Source organism: Mchenga conophoros, linkage group LG23, assembly GCF_057382185.1.
Source record: "Mchenga conophoros isolate Kocher_MC1m ecotype Shallow Benthic linkage group LG23, M_conophoros_male_GT1.1, whole genome shotgun sequence".
NCBI classification, from domain to species: Eukaryota; Metazoa; Chordata; class Actinopteri; order Cichliformes; family Cichlidae; genus Mchenga; species Mchenga conophoros.
Window position 1 is genome coordinate 11041458 of NC_140547.1, and position 18203 is coordinate 11059660.

The 18203-nt window shown below is 43.4% G+C and overlaps 1 protein-coding gene across 1 annotated transcript; it reads right to left on the reverse strand.

Annotated features, from left to right (window-relative positions):
* Positions 1–231: 231 nt before the first annotated feature.
* On the reverse strand, positions 232–17535 carry rab3b (RAB3B, member RAS oncogene family). The gene is made up of 5 exons (XM_085263896.1): positions 16798–17535; positions 14310–14534; positions 7945–8063; positions 7742–7866; positions 232–4580 (listed from the first exon to the last, which is right to left on the reverse strand). The coding sequence occupies exons 2-5, from the start codon at positions 14532–14534 to the stop codon at positions 4396–4398; spliced, it is 654 nt and encodes a 217-aa protein (XP_085120022.1). The 5' UTR covers positions 16798–17535; the 3' UTR covers positions 232–4395.
* Between the last annotated feature and the right edge of the window lie 668 nt (positions 17536–18203).

An 18203-nucleotide genomic window follows, 5' to 3' on the forward strand; every position in this document is an offset into this window, starting at 1 on the left:
GGACATCACTGATATCCAACCTCTGCAGAACCACCAGAGTTCTTCTGTAGGTGTTGTGACCCATGAGAGGATTATGAAGTGAACAGGAGTGATACAGCAGACCCCTGTGGAGCAAATCGCACAGAGGTTCGACACAACTTTCAGAACTGTTTGCAGATTTATGTAATTTTTAAAAGATTCTCTGGTGACGACTGCGTACGTATGTATTCTACCAAAGAAAAGCGACACGCATTCTGATTAAAGATTGTGATTTTTATTATACTAAATCTGATCTATAATATACAAACATTCACAATATTTTGTACAATCACTTTGTGCTTCTCCCCGAACAGGAGCAAACCATAAGACAACAAGTTTACAGGAACTCTCTAAGAATTAGTCCATGGTTACACTGCAGAAAAATAAACTCAACACCAGGATCAGATCTACCTCTATCATTTACAAAGTCACTTAGAAAATAATCATATGAAGACGATGTCCATGTTATTGTAAGTTCTTATCCATATGAAGACACACGGCAGGGAGTTACACACCAACGTGCGCTGTGGTTGCTATACAACAGTTTGGCAGGATATAAGTTTATCAGAATATTTAAGAACAAATGTTTCTTCAAGTCTTCCATGAACAAACGCACTGGATCTCAAAATATCACAAGAACCCGTACAACTGAACACGCGATAAATATCATGATACTCAACACGAACACACACGCACACACACACACTCATGTAGGAAACACTGCAAACACGGCGGCTGTGCGACTACACCTGCTAAAGGGGGCGAGAGACGTGCTCTCCTCACTCATCAGTTCCACTCACGTGTGTGCGTGACTAAAAATCAGTCTCCGTGTGGCCTTGGCGGCACGGTCGCCGGTGCAAAAGCTGATTGCCACCATGAAGCAGGGCTGCAGCGCTCAGTGTGGCCCGGGCCAGGGGCTCTGATCCTGATCTCCTTTCCTGTCTTTGTTCTTCTGTGATTTTGGAAAAAAGCAGACATGGAAGTCAAACCAAAACTACAGCGAGCACGCACTCCAGCACTGGCCAGAGGCAAGACCCTGGATGCTTTTTACTCTTCTATGACTCGTGAACTCTGACTCAGCTTCTAGCAAAGTGCAATTCAAACAGGTTCACTTCACACCTGAAGGTTGATGATTAGTGTGAATGCAAACACGACTCTTTCCACTCTCATTTTCCATCTCAGATTGTTTCATAATAACACCAAAAGAGCTCCGAGCATGTCTCCATTTGTCTGGAACAGAATTTGTATGTGAACTAAGCCCTTATGAGCACGCTCACACCACCAAAGGGAGTGGATGATCATTCAGCTATGACGGTCAGATAGTCGTCAGTTAACCTCAGAAACAAACCTCCTGCATGTCGGTTACTTTGGAGTTCCTGTTGCTGTTTGCAGCTTCCATTAATGTGAGTCCGCTGGCTTGATCCTGAACCAGAAAAACTGTGTGTTGGTGCTGGAAGGTTTGACTGCTGCAGCTCTGGGTTGTGTCGTCAGGTCTCAGTGGCTTTAAATAACTCCAGTCTTCTTAACTCGTGCTCTGTTTCTCTGTAATTAAAGCTCAGAGGTCAGAGAGGTGAATCCAGAGCTTCGGTCCCACAGGAAGGACAGCGTTTCAGTTTAAAGCATATCTCATTCGGGGTCATCACTGATTCTCTGCCGTGTATTTAAAGAATCTCACGGCTCTGTGAAGGCAGGAACTCTGCATCTCACTTCTGAGCGCAGCCTTACATTACAGCAAAATGCACCTGAACTCAGGCTTCAGCAGCCACACCCACACCGGGCTTTAGAAATAAAAATGGCTCTGAGGCCTCTGATTCCTTGGAAGTCTTGGACCCCATTGGTCCATTCAGAAATCCTTCCACACCTTCACAACACAATGGAAACAGCTGGTACAGGGGCAGACGTTTTGGGGCTTCCTGTCAATGAGAAGAAACACTGACTGAAGGCTGGAACAGTGAAGATCTGAAGGACTGCTTCATCAGACAGAAACAGGAAGGTTGTATAAGCTATGAAGGACATGCAAAGAGAGCTGAAAGTCAAGCAGCATCACGTTAAGTCCTGCAGAACATCAAACTGAGGGCAGCTGTTGGAGGCTGCAGATTAGAGAGGACAGAGATAACAAACAGGGATTGTTTGTGCTCCTGCACACGCTCACATCAGACTTATATTTGTTCTGTTTGTTGTTAATAATCTTCCCGATGCAGACAATTTGAGTCAGAGTTCAGAGTTTTTTTTTTAGTGGATGGTTTGCACATGCTCAAAGAGCATCTGTGTATCTCAGTTTGGTTTTCACAGAGTGAGCAGAGAAAATATCTTCACCTCTGGGATTTAGCATCACTGAAACCAAGACTGAAATCATCATACAAACATCCATAAAATCACAATGCAGTTTCAGCTTCATTTCACACCTGGTTACAGGTGTCATCAATACTCACAGCTGTTCATCCGATATGACTCTTGAAAGTAATGATTTAATCTGAGGTTTTACAGATCAGAACTCCCAATGGAGGTTTTTTCTTGGATGTAAACTTATGTGTTGTCTCAGTAATACTTTGTTTTAACACCATTTCAAGTGTTTTCCTTCTCATTGAAGTTTCTGTAGTTATCTTAAGACCCTGTTCAACCACCAGGGAGTGCTGTCTCTTCACCTCTGACCCGGCTCCTCTGACCCGAGCGACTGGACTGCAGCCCTGTCAGAGTTGTGCGTTGGTGGTGCAGCCTTAAAGCGTCTGTCTGAGTAAGGCCAGTAAGAGTTTGTGGGCTATAGGCATGTTATATCAGAGGAACTAATGCTAGCTGTAGAGAAGCAGCATGAGTGATGACTCAGAGGAGGACTGTAAACACATGAGCAGCTGTGGCGTTGTGCTACACTTTGAGAGGAAAGGCAGTGCTGTGCTGACCTGTGACCCTGCTGACATCACACTCCAACTAAATGGGCATTTGGCGTGTTTGAGACACTAAACTTGACCCGCAGTGTTACTCAGTTAGAGGCCTGCTGCCTCACTACACGTGTCATTACAGCACGGAGCAAGCAGGTGTCAATCATCGCGTCTAATCTCAGGCAGAGTAAGAAGATTCACCCTCGGTGTCTCGGTCAACATCACAGTGCTGCAATCAAAGAGAGCATCTTCAGGGTAACAAAGAGAAGCCGGACGGCATCTTTGTGATGCATGCGAATGAAGCACACTTCTTAAGGGGTGTCCACACAGGAAGTGATTCACTCATCTTGCATCATTTTAATGGCAGCTGGATTATGGCTGTTCCTGGCTGTGGTTGCTTAGGTAGCCCTCTAATGTATTTACCACCCCCTGATATGTCAGTCAGAGGTGTCCTTCACTCCACTGGTAGTTGCTTTAACCGCTCACCTTTAAGTTAAGGAAAGTTTAACTCAAGAGCCACCGACTTTGTAGTGGTTATTTCTCTGTGAAGAAGTCTGCACTACAGAGTGGCACGCAACGGCTTGCAGAAAAAAGCCTTTTACTAGTGTTAACAATCATCTGCAGTTTGGTCTCTGCAGCAGCTGGACTGGATGGATCCTATTGTCACTCTGACCTGCAGTGGTTTCCTGCTGGATGTTTCACATCTGTGCAGCATTCTGGATCAGCTTCTGTTGGATTCGACTTTCATGCTTGCAAGAAGTTGAGTCTGTGGTTACCAGCTGTGCAGCTTTTTAGACATTAATTGTTTCCACCTTGAAGTCACACCAGCACAGAAAATGCGCAGATCTAATCATCCTGTTGGAAACTCCTTCAGTGCATTTGTTTCTTGGCGGAAACAGTCCACTCTCCACCCCTGACTCACAAATTCCCCCCACTTACCAAAAGTCTTCCTCACAGTCCTGACCTCTGACTCCTCACTCCACAGTAAAAGGCCTCTACTTCACACACATGAATGTCAGCATTTCACAGTTAACTATGAAATAAACCGTGCACGCTCATCATCAGATGCTAATTATCCATGCGACAGCTAAGAGAACGAACCGGAAGTACCTGATGTCACTTTTTCAGCCTGTCTGTAACTGTGTCACTTTCTAGTATAATCAAGGCTTTGTTCTTTTTTTTTGTTTCTGCATAAGAGAAAAATCTTTGAAAACAGTCACTGGTCACAGTGATATCACCACCAGCAGCACAATAACCTTTTCAAGCACGCCAAATCCGCATTAGCATGGAGTACGCTGACAGCTAAAGGGCCTCCCACGGACACTTGGGATGGTAAAAGTGGTTATATAGATGTTAGTTAGCAGGGCCTGGAGAAGGCGTAGTAATGGATGGCCGCTCACAAACATGAAGCAGAGCGAGTGTGCAGAGGAATGTTACAATAGATAATCTATATATTTTTTTTTCTTTTTCTTATTTTGAGAGCTTGGGGTATGACAGACGATCAGCAGCACTTCTGAGGTAGCTGGGCAGGTTTGTCGGTCAGTCTGGTGGTCTTGGAACCAGGAGCTGCCGGCGCCTCTACGTCCACACGCTCTGACATCTTCACACAGATGATGTCCACCAAGCGCTCGAACACCTGCCGCACATTGATGTTCTCTTTGGCGCTTGCCTCGTAGTACTCGAAGCCTGCAGGAGGAAGCAGAAGAGCTTTACTTAAAAACCACTGCAGCAACATTTAGAGGCGTCGGACTCAGTGGATCACATTAGACTAGTGATAAACGAAATGCTCCTTTATGCTGATGATGCCATGTTGTATAGCTCATAAACAAAGTGCTTTTAAACTCAGTGGAAATGACATTGTCCTAGTGTTTTACATGTCTGAATTCTCTGAATTTTCTGTTGGATTTTATTATTATAGCATTTTGAAGTTAGTTTGTGGTAATGCAGATGTGTTTTCATGGATATTTGTTTTAGTTTTTAGGTCGTACTTAGTTTCAGTTCACACTTTCAGTAGTGTTTCATTATTTCTGTGTTTCTGGTTCTGTTGGGTTTTACTTCCTGTCTGTTGATTGTCTTGAATATGTTTAACTGTGGCTTATTTCCCCCTTCGTCTAGTGTGTGTAAACAGTCCTGTCTCCCTCTGTGTTCTTGTCAGATTAGGTTTTTATCTGTGCTTTGTGTTGTGCTGCCCTGCATCTCCATGGGTTTTCTTTGGATTGCAAAATTTTGGATATTCCAACAAATAAAGGCTTTCTTTCCACTACCTTCCTTGGTGTTCTGGATTTGGACCCTTTCCAACACCTCCACCTTCCAATTTATGCAGGAAAACAACTTTCTCATGGGTTTATTTCTTTAATTTAATGAATGAAACATAAAATCTCCTTTCCTTTCCATGCTGATGACAATGCATTGTATTGCTCAGATGGGGTGGCTGTAGCTCAGGAGGTAAAGCAGGTCATCTACTAATCAGAAGGTTGGTGGCTTGATTCCTGACTGCTCCAGTTGGCATCTTGGGCAAGACACTAACCTCATCATGCTGTCTGATGCATCAACCTGAGTTTGACTGTTCAATAGAAAACATTTATGTCATGGTCTCCGTGCCTGCCCGGCCGGCCCCACAAGGCTACATTTGCCGTTTTGGTTCTCTCTCTCTCTCTCTCTCTCCCTCTCTGCCTGGGCGGGGCTCACTGTGGGCTCCCGCCCTTGGCCCACACACCTGACAACAATCACCTGTCATCACCGGGAGCACTATTTGAGGCTGGAACACAGATCCTCTCGTCGCTGGATGATTGTACTGCTGACGTTAGTGTTTCTTGCAGCTCCTGCGAACTCGTGCTTAGTAATTTGAGATTCGTGATTAGTTTGTGACTTCCCTTCTCTTCTGCTTCAGACCTTCCTCCCCGGACCTGTGACCTCCCTGCCGTGTGTGAGTGTGAGAGAGCTACCCTGTGATTCCCTGGAGTTTTGGATTCCCCTCACTGTATATACTGTGCACTGGTGCTGTAAATAAACTGTCTTTTGGAGGCGTCTAAACGCTCTGCGCCTGAGTTCCTACAACCGGATTTTGACAATTTAAGCACATAGCTTTGAGTGCTCTGCAAGAGTAGAAAAGGGCTATATATGAAAGATCATTTAGATATGTTTTTACTAAGTACATTCTTGAATATTAATGCAAGAGGAAAGACAAAAAACCCTGAGAATGAGATGGAGGTGCTTACTGGAAAAGAACCAGAAGAGTTTTCTTCTTTTAAGCTGAGTATTTTCACTTCTAGCTTTAGTAAGATAGATGCTGTTTATATTGAACTTTAACTGTTTATATTGTCTGTTTGCTTTATGAAAACTGTTGCCATTCAGCTACGTGTCAATGTCTGCTCTAGTTTTAAAAATGAAAGGGAATACACTCCATATTTGATACCAGAGAGATCCTTAATATAATAAAGCTTAAAGTTTGGAGAGCGAACATTGGTTCATGTAAGAGCTGTCAGACAGACATGAGGTCCTCCTCATTTCTATTTGAGTAGGTTTTTCCCGTGTCATGGAAATTATTTTCTGTTTTTTTTTTTTTTTTTTTTTTTTTTTTTATAAATCAGACTGTGTGAGAAGCAGACACTTGAACAGACGCTCGTTTAGCTGATGTGGAGAATCTGATTCACTCTCTTTCTCAGGCTACATGAAAGGTGAGTTAAACAGTTAATAGAGCTGCAGCAAGGCTCAGTTTCAGCTCAATTATCTGCATTAGGACAGAAAGCATGAAGAGTGAAGCATCTCATCCCATATTTGTGTGTTTAAGGTGTTTCAGGCTTTCGGCTCAGTGTCAGCACAGCTCTCTGATGGACTGACCTCAGAGCAGCTTTGAATACACGTGACCTGAACAGAGGGCCCTGAATAACACCTGAGCTCGTCTAAAAACATTGGGAGTGAAGTCTGATGTCAGTAAAGTACAGACATGATAATGTTTATTTCTATTTTTCTGCATGTTCATTATTGATCATATGTAAAATTAGGCCGAAAAAGTTTGAAGGTGTTTTCATGAGTGTGCTTTAACTAATAATAATTTTCAGGCTAAACACCATCAAACAAAGGAAAAATCAATGCTGGCGCTCTGAATCACAGTTATTCATTTCTTTGTTCTGCAGTCAGCACACGGTGTGTGAAAATGAATTCACGTAGGGTGGTGCATTAATAAAATCTATCAACAATAAAGTGCAATGCTGCTTTTACTGGAATAAAAAGCTACTCGCCCTGTCAGTGCTGAGAGCCGCAGCTTTTACCTGCTTTCATATTCTTGTTCTTCGTGTTCTTGTGCATAAAGAAAAATTAAAGCTAAACTGAGTACTTTCTAAATGTTCAGACCAAGAAAAAGCAAAAATAAAATGAACTTATAATCAGATTTCCTCCAACAGGTATAATTTAAAGAAAGTTCTTCGGCAGACAGGGCTCACCTGGTGAAAACACACCTGTTTGCAGAAACCATCCCTGTTAGTCTGAAGGCTCCTCCTGCACTGCCTTCATGCTCAGGTGTTTGCAGGTAAATGTTAGATAATATGAGGAAGGGGAGGGATTTTAATCACATGTATTTTAATCACACTATGGGTTTTTCTACTTTTTTACTACATCATACATACTACATGTCCCATGAGCCTCAGCACAGAGCTGCTGAAGGAAGAGATGAGCCATCCCTTTTTCTTTGAATAGTTAAACTAAATAAGCTCATATAATTTTCTCTTTAGGTTCCTTTTTGGGGCCCTGAGGCAGTGTTTCTCTCACTGCAACCATCTCAACTAATGAAGAAGAAACGTTTCTTCTGCTGTCTGTACCACCTGAGGTGAAAGAGAGCTGAGTCTCACCTAGCTGATCAGCCAGGTGTTTTCCCTTCTCAGGGGGTACCACTCTCTCCTCGTCCATGTCGCACTTGTTGCCCACCATGATCACCTGGGCGTTATCCCACGAGTACGTCTTAATCTGCGTGGCCCTGCAAACACACAGCAACATGACCTGAGCTGAGTTTCACTTTCTGAGCTGAATCACAGGCTTCCAGCCAATCACCTACCAGTCCTGGACGGCGTTGAAGGATTCCTCGTTGGTGATGTCATACATGAGAATGAAGCCCATGGCACCGCGGTAGTAGGCTGTGGTGATGGTGCGATAACGCTCCTGACCGGCCGTGTCCTGAAAACAAACACACAGCTAGTCACATGACCAGAGATGGGCACGCGTTAGTGTAATCTGATTACTTTTTTTTTGCGAGAATGTCTCATGACAGTGACGTAAGCGAGTGCGACGTTCGTGACAACAGCTGTGTGCAGATCAACAAGGGATCATATATGGAGTGCGGGAGAGAGTATGAGCGTGCAGCGTTTAAAGCATGGAGGTACTGACCTTACTTTGAGTTTGATTTCGTAAAAAGTGACAAAAACATTAGTGTCCGTTGTGCGTGGGAAGAAAACTTCCCCTTATTAGCAAAAAAACCCCTAAACTTCCAAGCAAGCACCGAGTGCGCTACGACGTAATGGGAAATTCACAGAGAAACTCGCGGATTCTTCCACTGACCGCTGCGGCACACCTACACCAGGGTAAACCTCCGCCTACCCCACTCCTGCTTTACAGGTGAAAATAGAGCAACAGGACCGCTGAGTCTTTGATTTTATTTATTTTCTGCTGTGTTTTACTTGCATCTATTTGAAAGAGTGAGTGTAAACACAAAAAAATATTTTATTTTATGTGCTGGAATGTGCAGAAAATAGGTTTAAATATTAAACAAATTTCTTCCAGTCAGAGAATGTTGCATATAATTACATTTTTGCTTGATGCATAAAGTTAAAAGATTAAAACTAATAAAACAAGTTTTAAAAAGATACTTTTCCATTTGATTACATTTTGTGTGATGGATTATGTAGAAAGAGTAGAATTGGGCTGAAATATCTATCGCTTCATCACCTATTCAGGTTGTAAATCATGTTTTTAAAAAGTAACTAAGTAACTAAGTAATTAATTACTTTTGAAAATAAGTAATCAGTAAAGTAACGGGATTACTTTTTGGGGAAGTAATCAGTAATTAGTTACTGATTACTTTTTTCAAGTAACTTGACCAACACTGCACATGACTGTGCCAGCTGCAAACAGACTTTAACTAATCAGCAGCCTCCAAGTACTAAAAGCTGCAGTTCTTCCAACGTCCAGCAGAGGCTCCAGCAGTGAGTCAGCCCCTTCAGACTCCGATGTTAAAGGTTTACAGCAAAAATAAACATATTTACAGCTCGATACACAAGCTTGTCTGGTCTCTATCGATAATTTCCCCCTTTATAACAACAGTATGGGGGGAGTGGTTTTAGCACTCGCCTGGAAAGTTTGCATTATTAGAGGCGTGGCCTCTTTGACTGACAGGTAAATGGTGACACAAGTGGCTGTAGCTGCTACCAGTCAATACCTCTGGACCCTGTTTGTGCTGTTAGAGCCTTTTTAATGACATTATGTGACCAATAATATGGCTGCTGTGAGGTTACTGTACTAACAGACCATCTAGAAAGTGAAATTCTAGGTATCTGTGTCTGTGTGATGTACCCATACAGTCTGTAGATGCATACTGATAACAAGAGCGTTAGCTGATAACTTAGCATTCCAGCCTCTCGTCTGAATATGATCTGGAAACAATCAAAAAAAAAAAAAAAAACAGCACGGTGAAAGCCGAAAGTAAACTCCAAAACTTCCAGACTTCGTGGCTGCATCCATATTTAAGGTCCACTCTATGAATCTACCATGATGAAGCCATCAGTGCTGAAGCTCCAGAAATAAAGCTGTAAAAATGTCTGTAAATCTGCAGGAGAAGAAAAAGAGAGGAAGACGCTGGATTGAGACACAGCGGGGAAAAACTCCTGAAACAAACATCCTCACAAATACATAAACTACACAGCAGGTTCATTATAGATAATTTGTTTGGAACCTAAAATATGAGTGTGTTGATTCAGCTTAAGTGTTTCTTTAGACACCTGCTGGGTTTCTGCAGAAGCTCAAAGGCTTGAAAGAACAACTTCTGAAGAGTAAAGGGTGATGAATAAAAAGTTCGTTTTTAATATTTAAGCAAAACAGTCATTCAGCTAACGGCATCAGCATCCCTCCCTGTGCTAATGTATATGTGTCAGTGCTGCTTTAATAACTCTGACTTGTGATATGACAGATTGAATACACATCATTACTGTGGAAACTGAAGACGATCAATAAAAATGATCTAAGAAAGCACCAGAGACTCTTTCAGCTAGTCTCAGGCCATTGATCTCTGCAACAAGCAGCCGGGCCACAGTGTGACTTTCACGCCACCGTCCTCCACCACTTCATCCTCCGTATCACTACAGCTGCCCCGAGTCACTCTGCTAATTTTAGCTCTGACTCAACACTTCCTGATTCTGCCTTTATCCGGAGAGACACAGCGAGAGCTCGTATACGATTAATTAATTCAGACTGTGGAGTGTGTGTGTGTGTTTATGATGGAGGATGATCAGCCTCAAAAATATGCAGACAGCTGAAACACTCTCCTACTTCCTACTCCTGTATGACACTAACAGAGCCAAAAAGTCCAAAATAAATATCACGTTTTATTCCATAAGACCTGAGGCCATAAACTCATCAGAGGTTTGCACTGAGCTCGGCTGAGCGGGAGGATCAATCTCCTCTTAAACTTCTATCCAATCACACTTTTGACAACCAGAGGTGTCGCCCGTAGTGACTACATGTGTCTGTAAGCAGAGCCAGTGATCTAAAATCTGTGTTAACATGTTGAAGTTAACAGCCATAAACTACACCTCCCATGATGCTTTGGTCATAGCTCTCCATCCAACAGTTTGTGTTCAGTCTATTTTTACTCACAACGATGCTTTCAGTTTGAATCAGCTGGCTCTGATTGGCTCCAATTATGTCAACAACATACACACACACACACACACACATGCATGCACACAAACACCTTCTGGGCCCTTTGTCTCCCGCCAGGTCTCAACCTCTCCACCCTGAGAGCTCCTTTTAATTGCCACTAAAGTCAACACAGTAACGGAGTGTGTGTGTGTGTGTGTGTGCCTGTGTGTGTGAGCGTAAAGGGCCGCTGCCATGGCAACAACATCACCACTGATAAAAGGAGCTGTGAGTGTGTTTTTGCTGCAAGCAGAGCTCAGTCTGCTGATCCACTTTAAACGCATGCAGCTGATCATTACTGCGCTTTATGAAGACGTGCGCTCTGTCACAGCACGTTCAACATTACAGCTGACGTCACAGAATTGTAACGTTTCGTCGCAGTGTATTAAAGCAGCGAGAGCAGAGACATTAAAGGACGAGGAGACACATCACTGAACCCTCTGAGAGATTCAGCATCAGCAAAGATGGAGGCACAAGTTTAACCTGCAGGGAAAAGATGCTTTTTAAACTTTAATTTAAAGGAATAAACAGACAATTTTACAAAAACTGCCCGAATGGAACAAGTAAAGGCTAAATCCACATCAATCAAGCCAATCAAATAAAAAACAGAGCAGGAAGCATCAGTGCGATCTGCAGCGGCTAAACATTCGATCAAACCTTAGATCAGCGTTGGGCTGTCAAATGAACATCAGATGATGTCTGTGGTCAGTTTGTGGAAGGTTTTTGATTGTTTTGGTGTAGTATGCATGAAAGATGTGGTCTGATCTCGACTTAATGTGAGATCATTCTATTCATGCAGTTTTTATTTATGGACATGAAAGTAAAAATTAAAAAAAAAAAAAAAAAGTTAATTTCAGTAATTCTTCACAATAACTGCTCCAGTTCAATTCAGTTTTATTCAGACAGCACCAATTCAGAGCAACAATTGTCCCATGATGCTTCATAGTGTAAGATAAAGAGAAAACACCAACAATCAGACGATCCCCTGTGTGAGCAGGACGTGGCAACAGGAGGAAGAAAGAACTCCCTTTGAACAGGAAGTTAAATCACATAAGATTTGATCAGGCAAGTGCTTTAAGGTGTTTCCGAATTTCTGCTGATTGGTGAAAAGTGCATCTTCAAGCACTTTGGCTCTGCAGCTCAACATCTAAACCACATGGAGTATTTCCAGTATTTAGAATGGGTCCGCTCAGTCAGCATCCTCCTGACCCATCAGGACAGCGTGTTCTGCCATACCACAAAACCTCACCAGGAACAGGATGAGGAACATGGTGCGTCCATGGAGCTGGCCCGACCTCCAGACTTCCCCAATGGCTGCAGGTGAGCAGACATCCATTTCCCCAACAACATTTTCAGCTGAAAGATCTCTCTTAGAAAACCTTTCATCCTTGTTAACAGCTCACTTGGTGCTGTGTCAGCTGAGATGCTCAGCATTGTAAGAGGGGCTGATTGGCTCACAAACTGTGACTTTCTCTATGGTTCATCTTCACTTTTGCACAGAGATGTATCTAAAAAAAGGAGAGACCTTGGAGAAAATGTGTCACTCTTCCAGCGACTGTATCTGAGCGGGTAACCTGAGGTTAACTTTGTATTTGGTGAGCTCAGACAACCTTCAGAGGAAGCTCATTTCTGCTGCCTGTATACTCAGTCTGCCATCACTGCCCACAGCTCTTGGTCATATGTGGGGTAGGAGTGTGTAAGTTTGCTCACTTACAAATAAATGAACTGTCTCTATTTTTTATGATAGTTTCATTTTAATGGACAGAGACAGAATATTATTTGAAAATCCAGAAATTGACATTACATAAACGTTATAAATACATCTGTATGTTCATTGAGGGAAACAAGTATTTGATGCTCTGCGAACCAGCCAGAACCTCCTACAGACTGGCTGTTTGCCATGTGGCGAACAGATTACAATCAATCAATCAATCAAAAACTCAGTGACCATCAATCAGTCTAAGTCTGGAGCTTCATGCGAGATCTTGCCTCATGCGATGAGGATAATCATAGGAAAAGTAGTGGATCAGCCCAGAACTCCATGGGATGAGCTTCATAATGTTATCGTGTTACACTGTAATGGATTGGAATCTTCAAGGAGGCTCATGTTCAGGCCCATCTTAAGTTTACCAGTGAACACTTAAATCAGTGAGAGAAGGCTTGGGAGAAAGACCTGTGGTCAGATGAAACCAAAATCGGTCTCCTGCTGAGGTTAGAGGAAGAGAAATGCTGAGTACGACTCAAAGAATAGCATCCCCACAGTCAGGCACAGAGGTGGAAACATTATGCTTTGGGCTGTTTTTCTGCTGAGGGTACATGATGAGGGGGCCGATGTATGACGCCAAACTAGAACCAGAACCTCCTTCCCTCAGCCTGATCACTGAAGATGGGTCAAGGATGGGACTTCCAGCATGAGAATGACTCAAAACATATCGCCAAGGCAACAAAGGAGTGGCTAAAAAAGAAGCAAATCCTGTGAAGCTACTAAGGCTTTGAGTTGGCAACTTGAGAAGTGAGCAAACCTAATGACCAACAACAAGAAACATCTTACTGCTCTGATCGCCAACAAGGCAACAAGACATGCAAGTCAGTTTATAATTTTTATGTAATGTGTTTTTTTTGGTTGATATTCATCTCTCATCATTAAAATGAAACCACCATAAAAAACAGAGACTCTTCATTTCAACTGGGATCAAATCATTATTCCCCCTTTAAACTTTTCTGTAAACCAGCTCCGCTTCAGCATTCATCGTCACCACGACACACCGATAAGAAGCTTGCATTAAGTCCGAGGTCCGACTGACACATTGGTGCATCTCATGCTTTTATCATCCCTTTTAAACAACATCCTGAGATACTGAAGCAGCTGTGTGTTACGTCCCTGAATGACCATCAGTGTTGAGCCCTGAGTCTGTATGAGGGAAAGAGGTTATTGTTTGGTACCAACTTTTTAAAGGGCTGTTACAGAATCCAGGTAATGTTGCATCACCTTTCACCGTCTCAGCCTTACCTGCATGGACCCTACCACCTGCCCAGGTAAGGATGATGCAAATGAGACAAAATATAAACAAAGAGAAGTTCCTGCTGACTCCTCACTGCTAATTGACGCTACCATCGCATTCCCTGACTAACAAAAGAGCCACACAAAAAAACAGACACACAAACACAGAGTTTAAACTGATAATCTGATGATCAATAATTAATTTTATGACTAAAACATTTTGTGGTTGCAAAACCACTTCTTCCTAACAGAGGGGCTGGTTCTGAGGCCTGACACCAATGCAGGTGTCCTCTGACGTCAAAGCGAACCAGGTTTAACATCTAACCACCAGCCTTACAACTTCTTTCTATTATTTTTTACTTTATAGCTAAAAAAAAAAAAAAAGAATATCACAGAGGCAGAGACTGAAGACATCAATGCAACAAGACACCATGTGCATAATTTGTGACATCAGCATCTGTTTCCACAAGCCAGTTCGTCTCCGGCATCTCAGACAAGCAAACCGTCCTCACCCAGATCTGCAGCTTGATCCTCTTGTCGTTGCGATACACCGTTTTCACTTTGAAGTCAATGCCCACGGTGCTGACGAAGGAGTTGCTGAAGGAGTCGTCGGCGTAGCGGAACAGGAAGGACGTCTTCCCCACGCTGCTGTTGCCGATGATCAGCAGCTTGAACATGTAGTCGAAGTTCTGGTCAGAGCCATCCCGCTGGCCGAAACGCTGGTCTGCCTTTGCCATCTGAAGATTTGAAAAGGACAAAAACACAAGAATCAGCAACATGAATATTCATCCAGACTGAGAGCTTCTTTTAAGTCTCACCTGAGATTGCAGAGTTTACATTTGCTTGTGTAACAGTCTGAGCATGTCAGTGGTATAAAAGCTCTTTTACTTTGATGGGATCAGTTGGGATGGGAAGAATCTGTCTGCTTACAGTGTTGTCACTCAGTATTCCAAACTCTCTTGATTATTTAGACCCATGAATGTATAGAAAAAGGGTAAAGAAAATCCTTTGAAGGTGATTAAACATTTAGTGAAGAGAACACCTGAACAGCAGACGTCTGTGGTCGCCTAAAACTCACTCTCATGGTGCCTGAACCTCGTACAGGTCTGATGCACTGCTGGTTTCAGTGGTGTTTCTGAGGTGGGATTTCATGGTGGCATGAGCGTCGTTTTAACCTAGTGTAACCAGTCAACTTCACCACCAACAACATCAAGCGACTGCCTCACTGGTGAGTCCATAACGTGCAGACAAAGGAAACGTAGAATAACCAACACTGACTTCATGTTTTATTTAGTACAACCTAAAACAAGTGGCTGAGCAGATAAAACACACAGAGGTCAGAGATCTCATAGACTTCTACAGGACCGAAGTCTGTTTGCAGCCACAGCTCTCGCCCCCTGGTGGCCATTAAAAAGAAGGCAGCTTTAAGGCATTTTCCACACCGGCTTCATTTTTCACACCTGAAGGTGCGTTAGTCTTTTCTACGGCCTGTGGGTGTTTTCTGCACGGCATCCAGTATCTGACGCGGTGCAATGTAAATCGTAAATAAATCGTCAAAGCTGTGCAGATGATTCCAGGTGTTTGATTTGTAGGTGTGGTTGAAGGAGCTGAATAAAAAAGGACGTTCTGGGTGCAAACATCAAGCAGATCCATCAGGAGAGGACACATCACAGCTTGGTCCATTCAGAGGTCAAAGGTCTGGAAGTTACATCACAACATGAGGAAGCACTGTGTGTAGCGTGAAGAGAAGAACTGCAGGTGCAGAGGGTTCAGCCTGAGCTGGTAATATCCATCAGGTGAAGCTGAACCCGAGCCATCCCGTGCCGCTTCCATTAGCGCATGTCATAATGCAATATGATTGTTACCCCCAAAACAACCACTAGTGGAGAGCATACTGTAGATAATGTAACTGAGTACATTTACTCAAGTACTTTACTTAAATACAGTCTTAATGTACTTAATGTACTTATCCTTGAAGTATTTCTGATCTCAGCCACTTTAATTATTTTGGATGTTGTACTTTGTTTCTTCTTCTTCTGTAGATTTAAAATATAAATTAATTAACACATTAAAGGTGCAACATTAAAGTCATAAACACATTAAAGAAGCAACAATTGGTGGTTTAATGAATCAATAATCACCATAGTGATTTTATACTGGCTGTAGGTGTGAATGGTTGTCTCTCTCTCTCTCTGTTAACCTTGTGATACCTGTGCAGGCGTGCCCGCCTGTCACCCTATGACAGCTGGGACAGACTTATCAGCTGGATAAGAAAATTAATCAATTTTATTTTATTTCTATAGCACCAAATCACAACAACAGTCACCTCGTTGTATGGGGTACAATGACTAACACAGATGCTGCAGAGGCCAATGGAAATAGTCGCGTTTTCGCTTCTTTGGATAAAAATGATTGAAAAGTATAACGAACAAAAGAGGTTTAAACTTCATGAAGTATCATGTAAAACGTGTGTGAAGGCACGGGACCAATCAGGGACCACAGAATCACACCCAGCAGGTCTGAGCTCACGTGCTGCTCTCCTGATCAGAAGCATCATACCAGAGAGGATTATCTGATCATCACCAGGTTAACATCAGCACGCTTATTATCGCTAAATGAAAGGTGAAGTTGATGAAGGTGCTGTTTGATAATCAGAATGAGCAGCCATCCCTCCAATAGGGCCTCCGCAGGGAGGAGAAGCCACGGAGCAGCCTGAATCCCCGCAGACCAGCTGCACCTCTGACTTCATCATCACCATCATCACCATCATCCCACATGGACGTCATCAAGCTTCAGCGTCGAAAAATACAAACCATCGATTAGAGAAGGATCGAAGCCATCGATCACCGACGATGATGTGAAGATGATGATGATGAGGCTGGAGGAAAATCGCAGAGATGCACGAGCCCCGGTGTCGCACCGGTGCAGGTGTGACCGACGTTTCTGGATCAGTGTGTGTGTGTCCGTATGTGTGTGTGTGTGTGTGTCCGTGTGTGTCACCTCTGCTGGGCGGATCGGACGCTCTCTCGGTGTCTCGGTGTGCAGATAAAATCTGTGTGTTCTCAGCAGTGGCTCCTGTGCTGGGGAGAGGAGGAGGCGCGTGCAGACCGGATGTTTGCTGTGAAACGATCTGAAGAGTCTGAATCTGTCCGCGCGCAGCTGTTTCACGCACGGCGGCAGGATGACATGCTGCACACAACTCCTGCTGCTCCTCACGCGCCAGCAGCGGCTCTTCCACGGTCAACGAGCGGCTCCGTGCGCGCGCAGGCGGCTCCTCTTCAACCAATCACAGCGCGCCGCTCCGCAGACGCTGCGCGCGATGACTCATAACAACGGAGGAGGCTGAAGGAGCGCGAGGACAGCAGCCTGTTGGAACTACTGCACCATCATCATCTTCATCCTCTTCATCACCATTGTCTTCATTCTCATCATCTTCATCACATCATCATCTCATCATCATCACATGATTTTCATGATCTTCGTCATCATCATTATTTTCATAATCTTCATCACATGATCATATTATCATCTTCCTCATCATCACATCATCATCATCATCTTTATCACCATTATTTTCATCATCAGTATTTTCATCATCTTCATCCCATCATCATCTTCAGCATCAGCATCATCATCCTCAGCAGCAGCAGGCAGACACACTTGCAGATTCACACTGTGAGAAACTTCAGCTGAGGGATCTGATCGGTTCATGCATGTGCAGGAAACACATGCAGATGGTGCAGTGCTGTAAGAACAGGTGGAGCAGCAGGGGGCGGGGCTGGCATTTTAAAAAGAGACACAATTTACACAATGACTGAAACTAGCTCACTGAATAAACAAGTAGAACAAGTAGAAAGATATGTGCTGCCCCAACACTCACAGAGCAGAGCTGTTGCAGCCCGTCTGCAGGGCATCTGCCTTGTAGCGCAGCCTCTGCAGTCGAGACCACGCAGTTACAACAGACCTACAACCATGCAGGCATCTGCACAGAGCCCCACAAAACTGACCTCACACACCTCGCAGAAACTATATTTTTCAGCACATTTGTTTCCTTCTACATATCATTGCCTCGGTCTTTATATGAATCTGTGCGCTCTTTAAACATTTACATTATGACACAAACTATAAGGATCTGCAATGATCCAACATTTGAAACAGAACAGGTGAAAATGCTCACCTGCCTGATGCCTGCAGAGAAACCACTGTAGAACCTGACAGTGTACCTGATGGAAACTTTATTTCATTCAAAAGCTTTCCCCGTGATTTCAGCCTTGCTTAGAGTGTATATCCAGTAGATGGCGCTGTGACTCAATTTATTCACTCAGTGTCTGGGAGCTGGTGTTGTGACAAAAAGTGTTGTAAATGACTTTTTGGCATATAATCTGCCAAAGCTTTGCCAAACATAT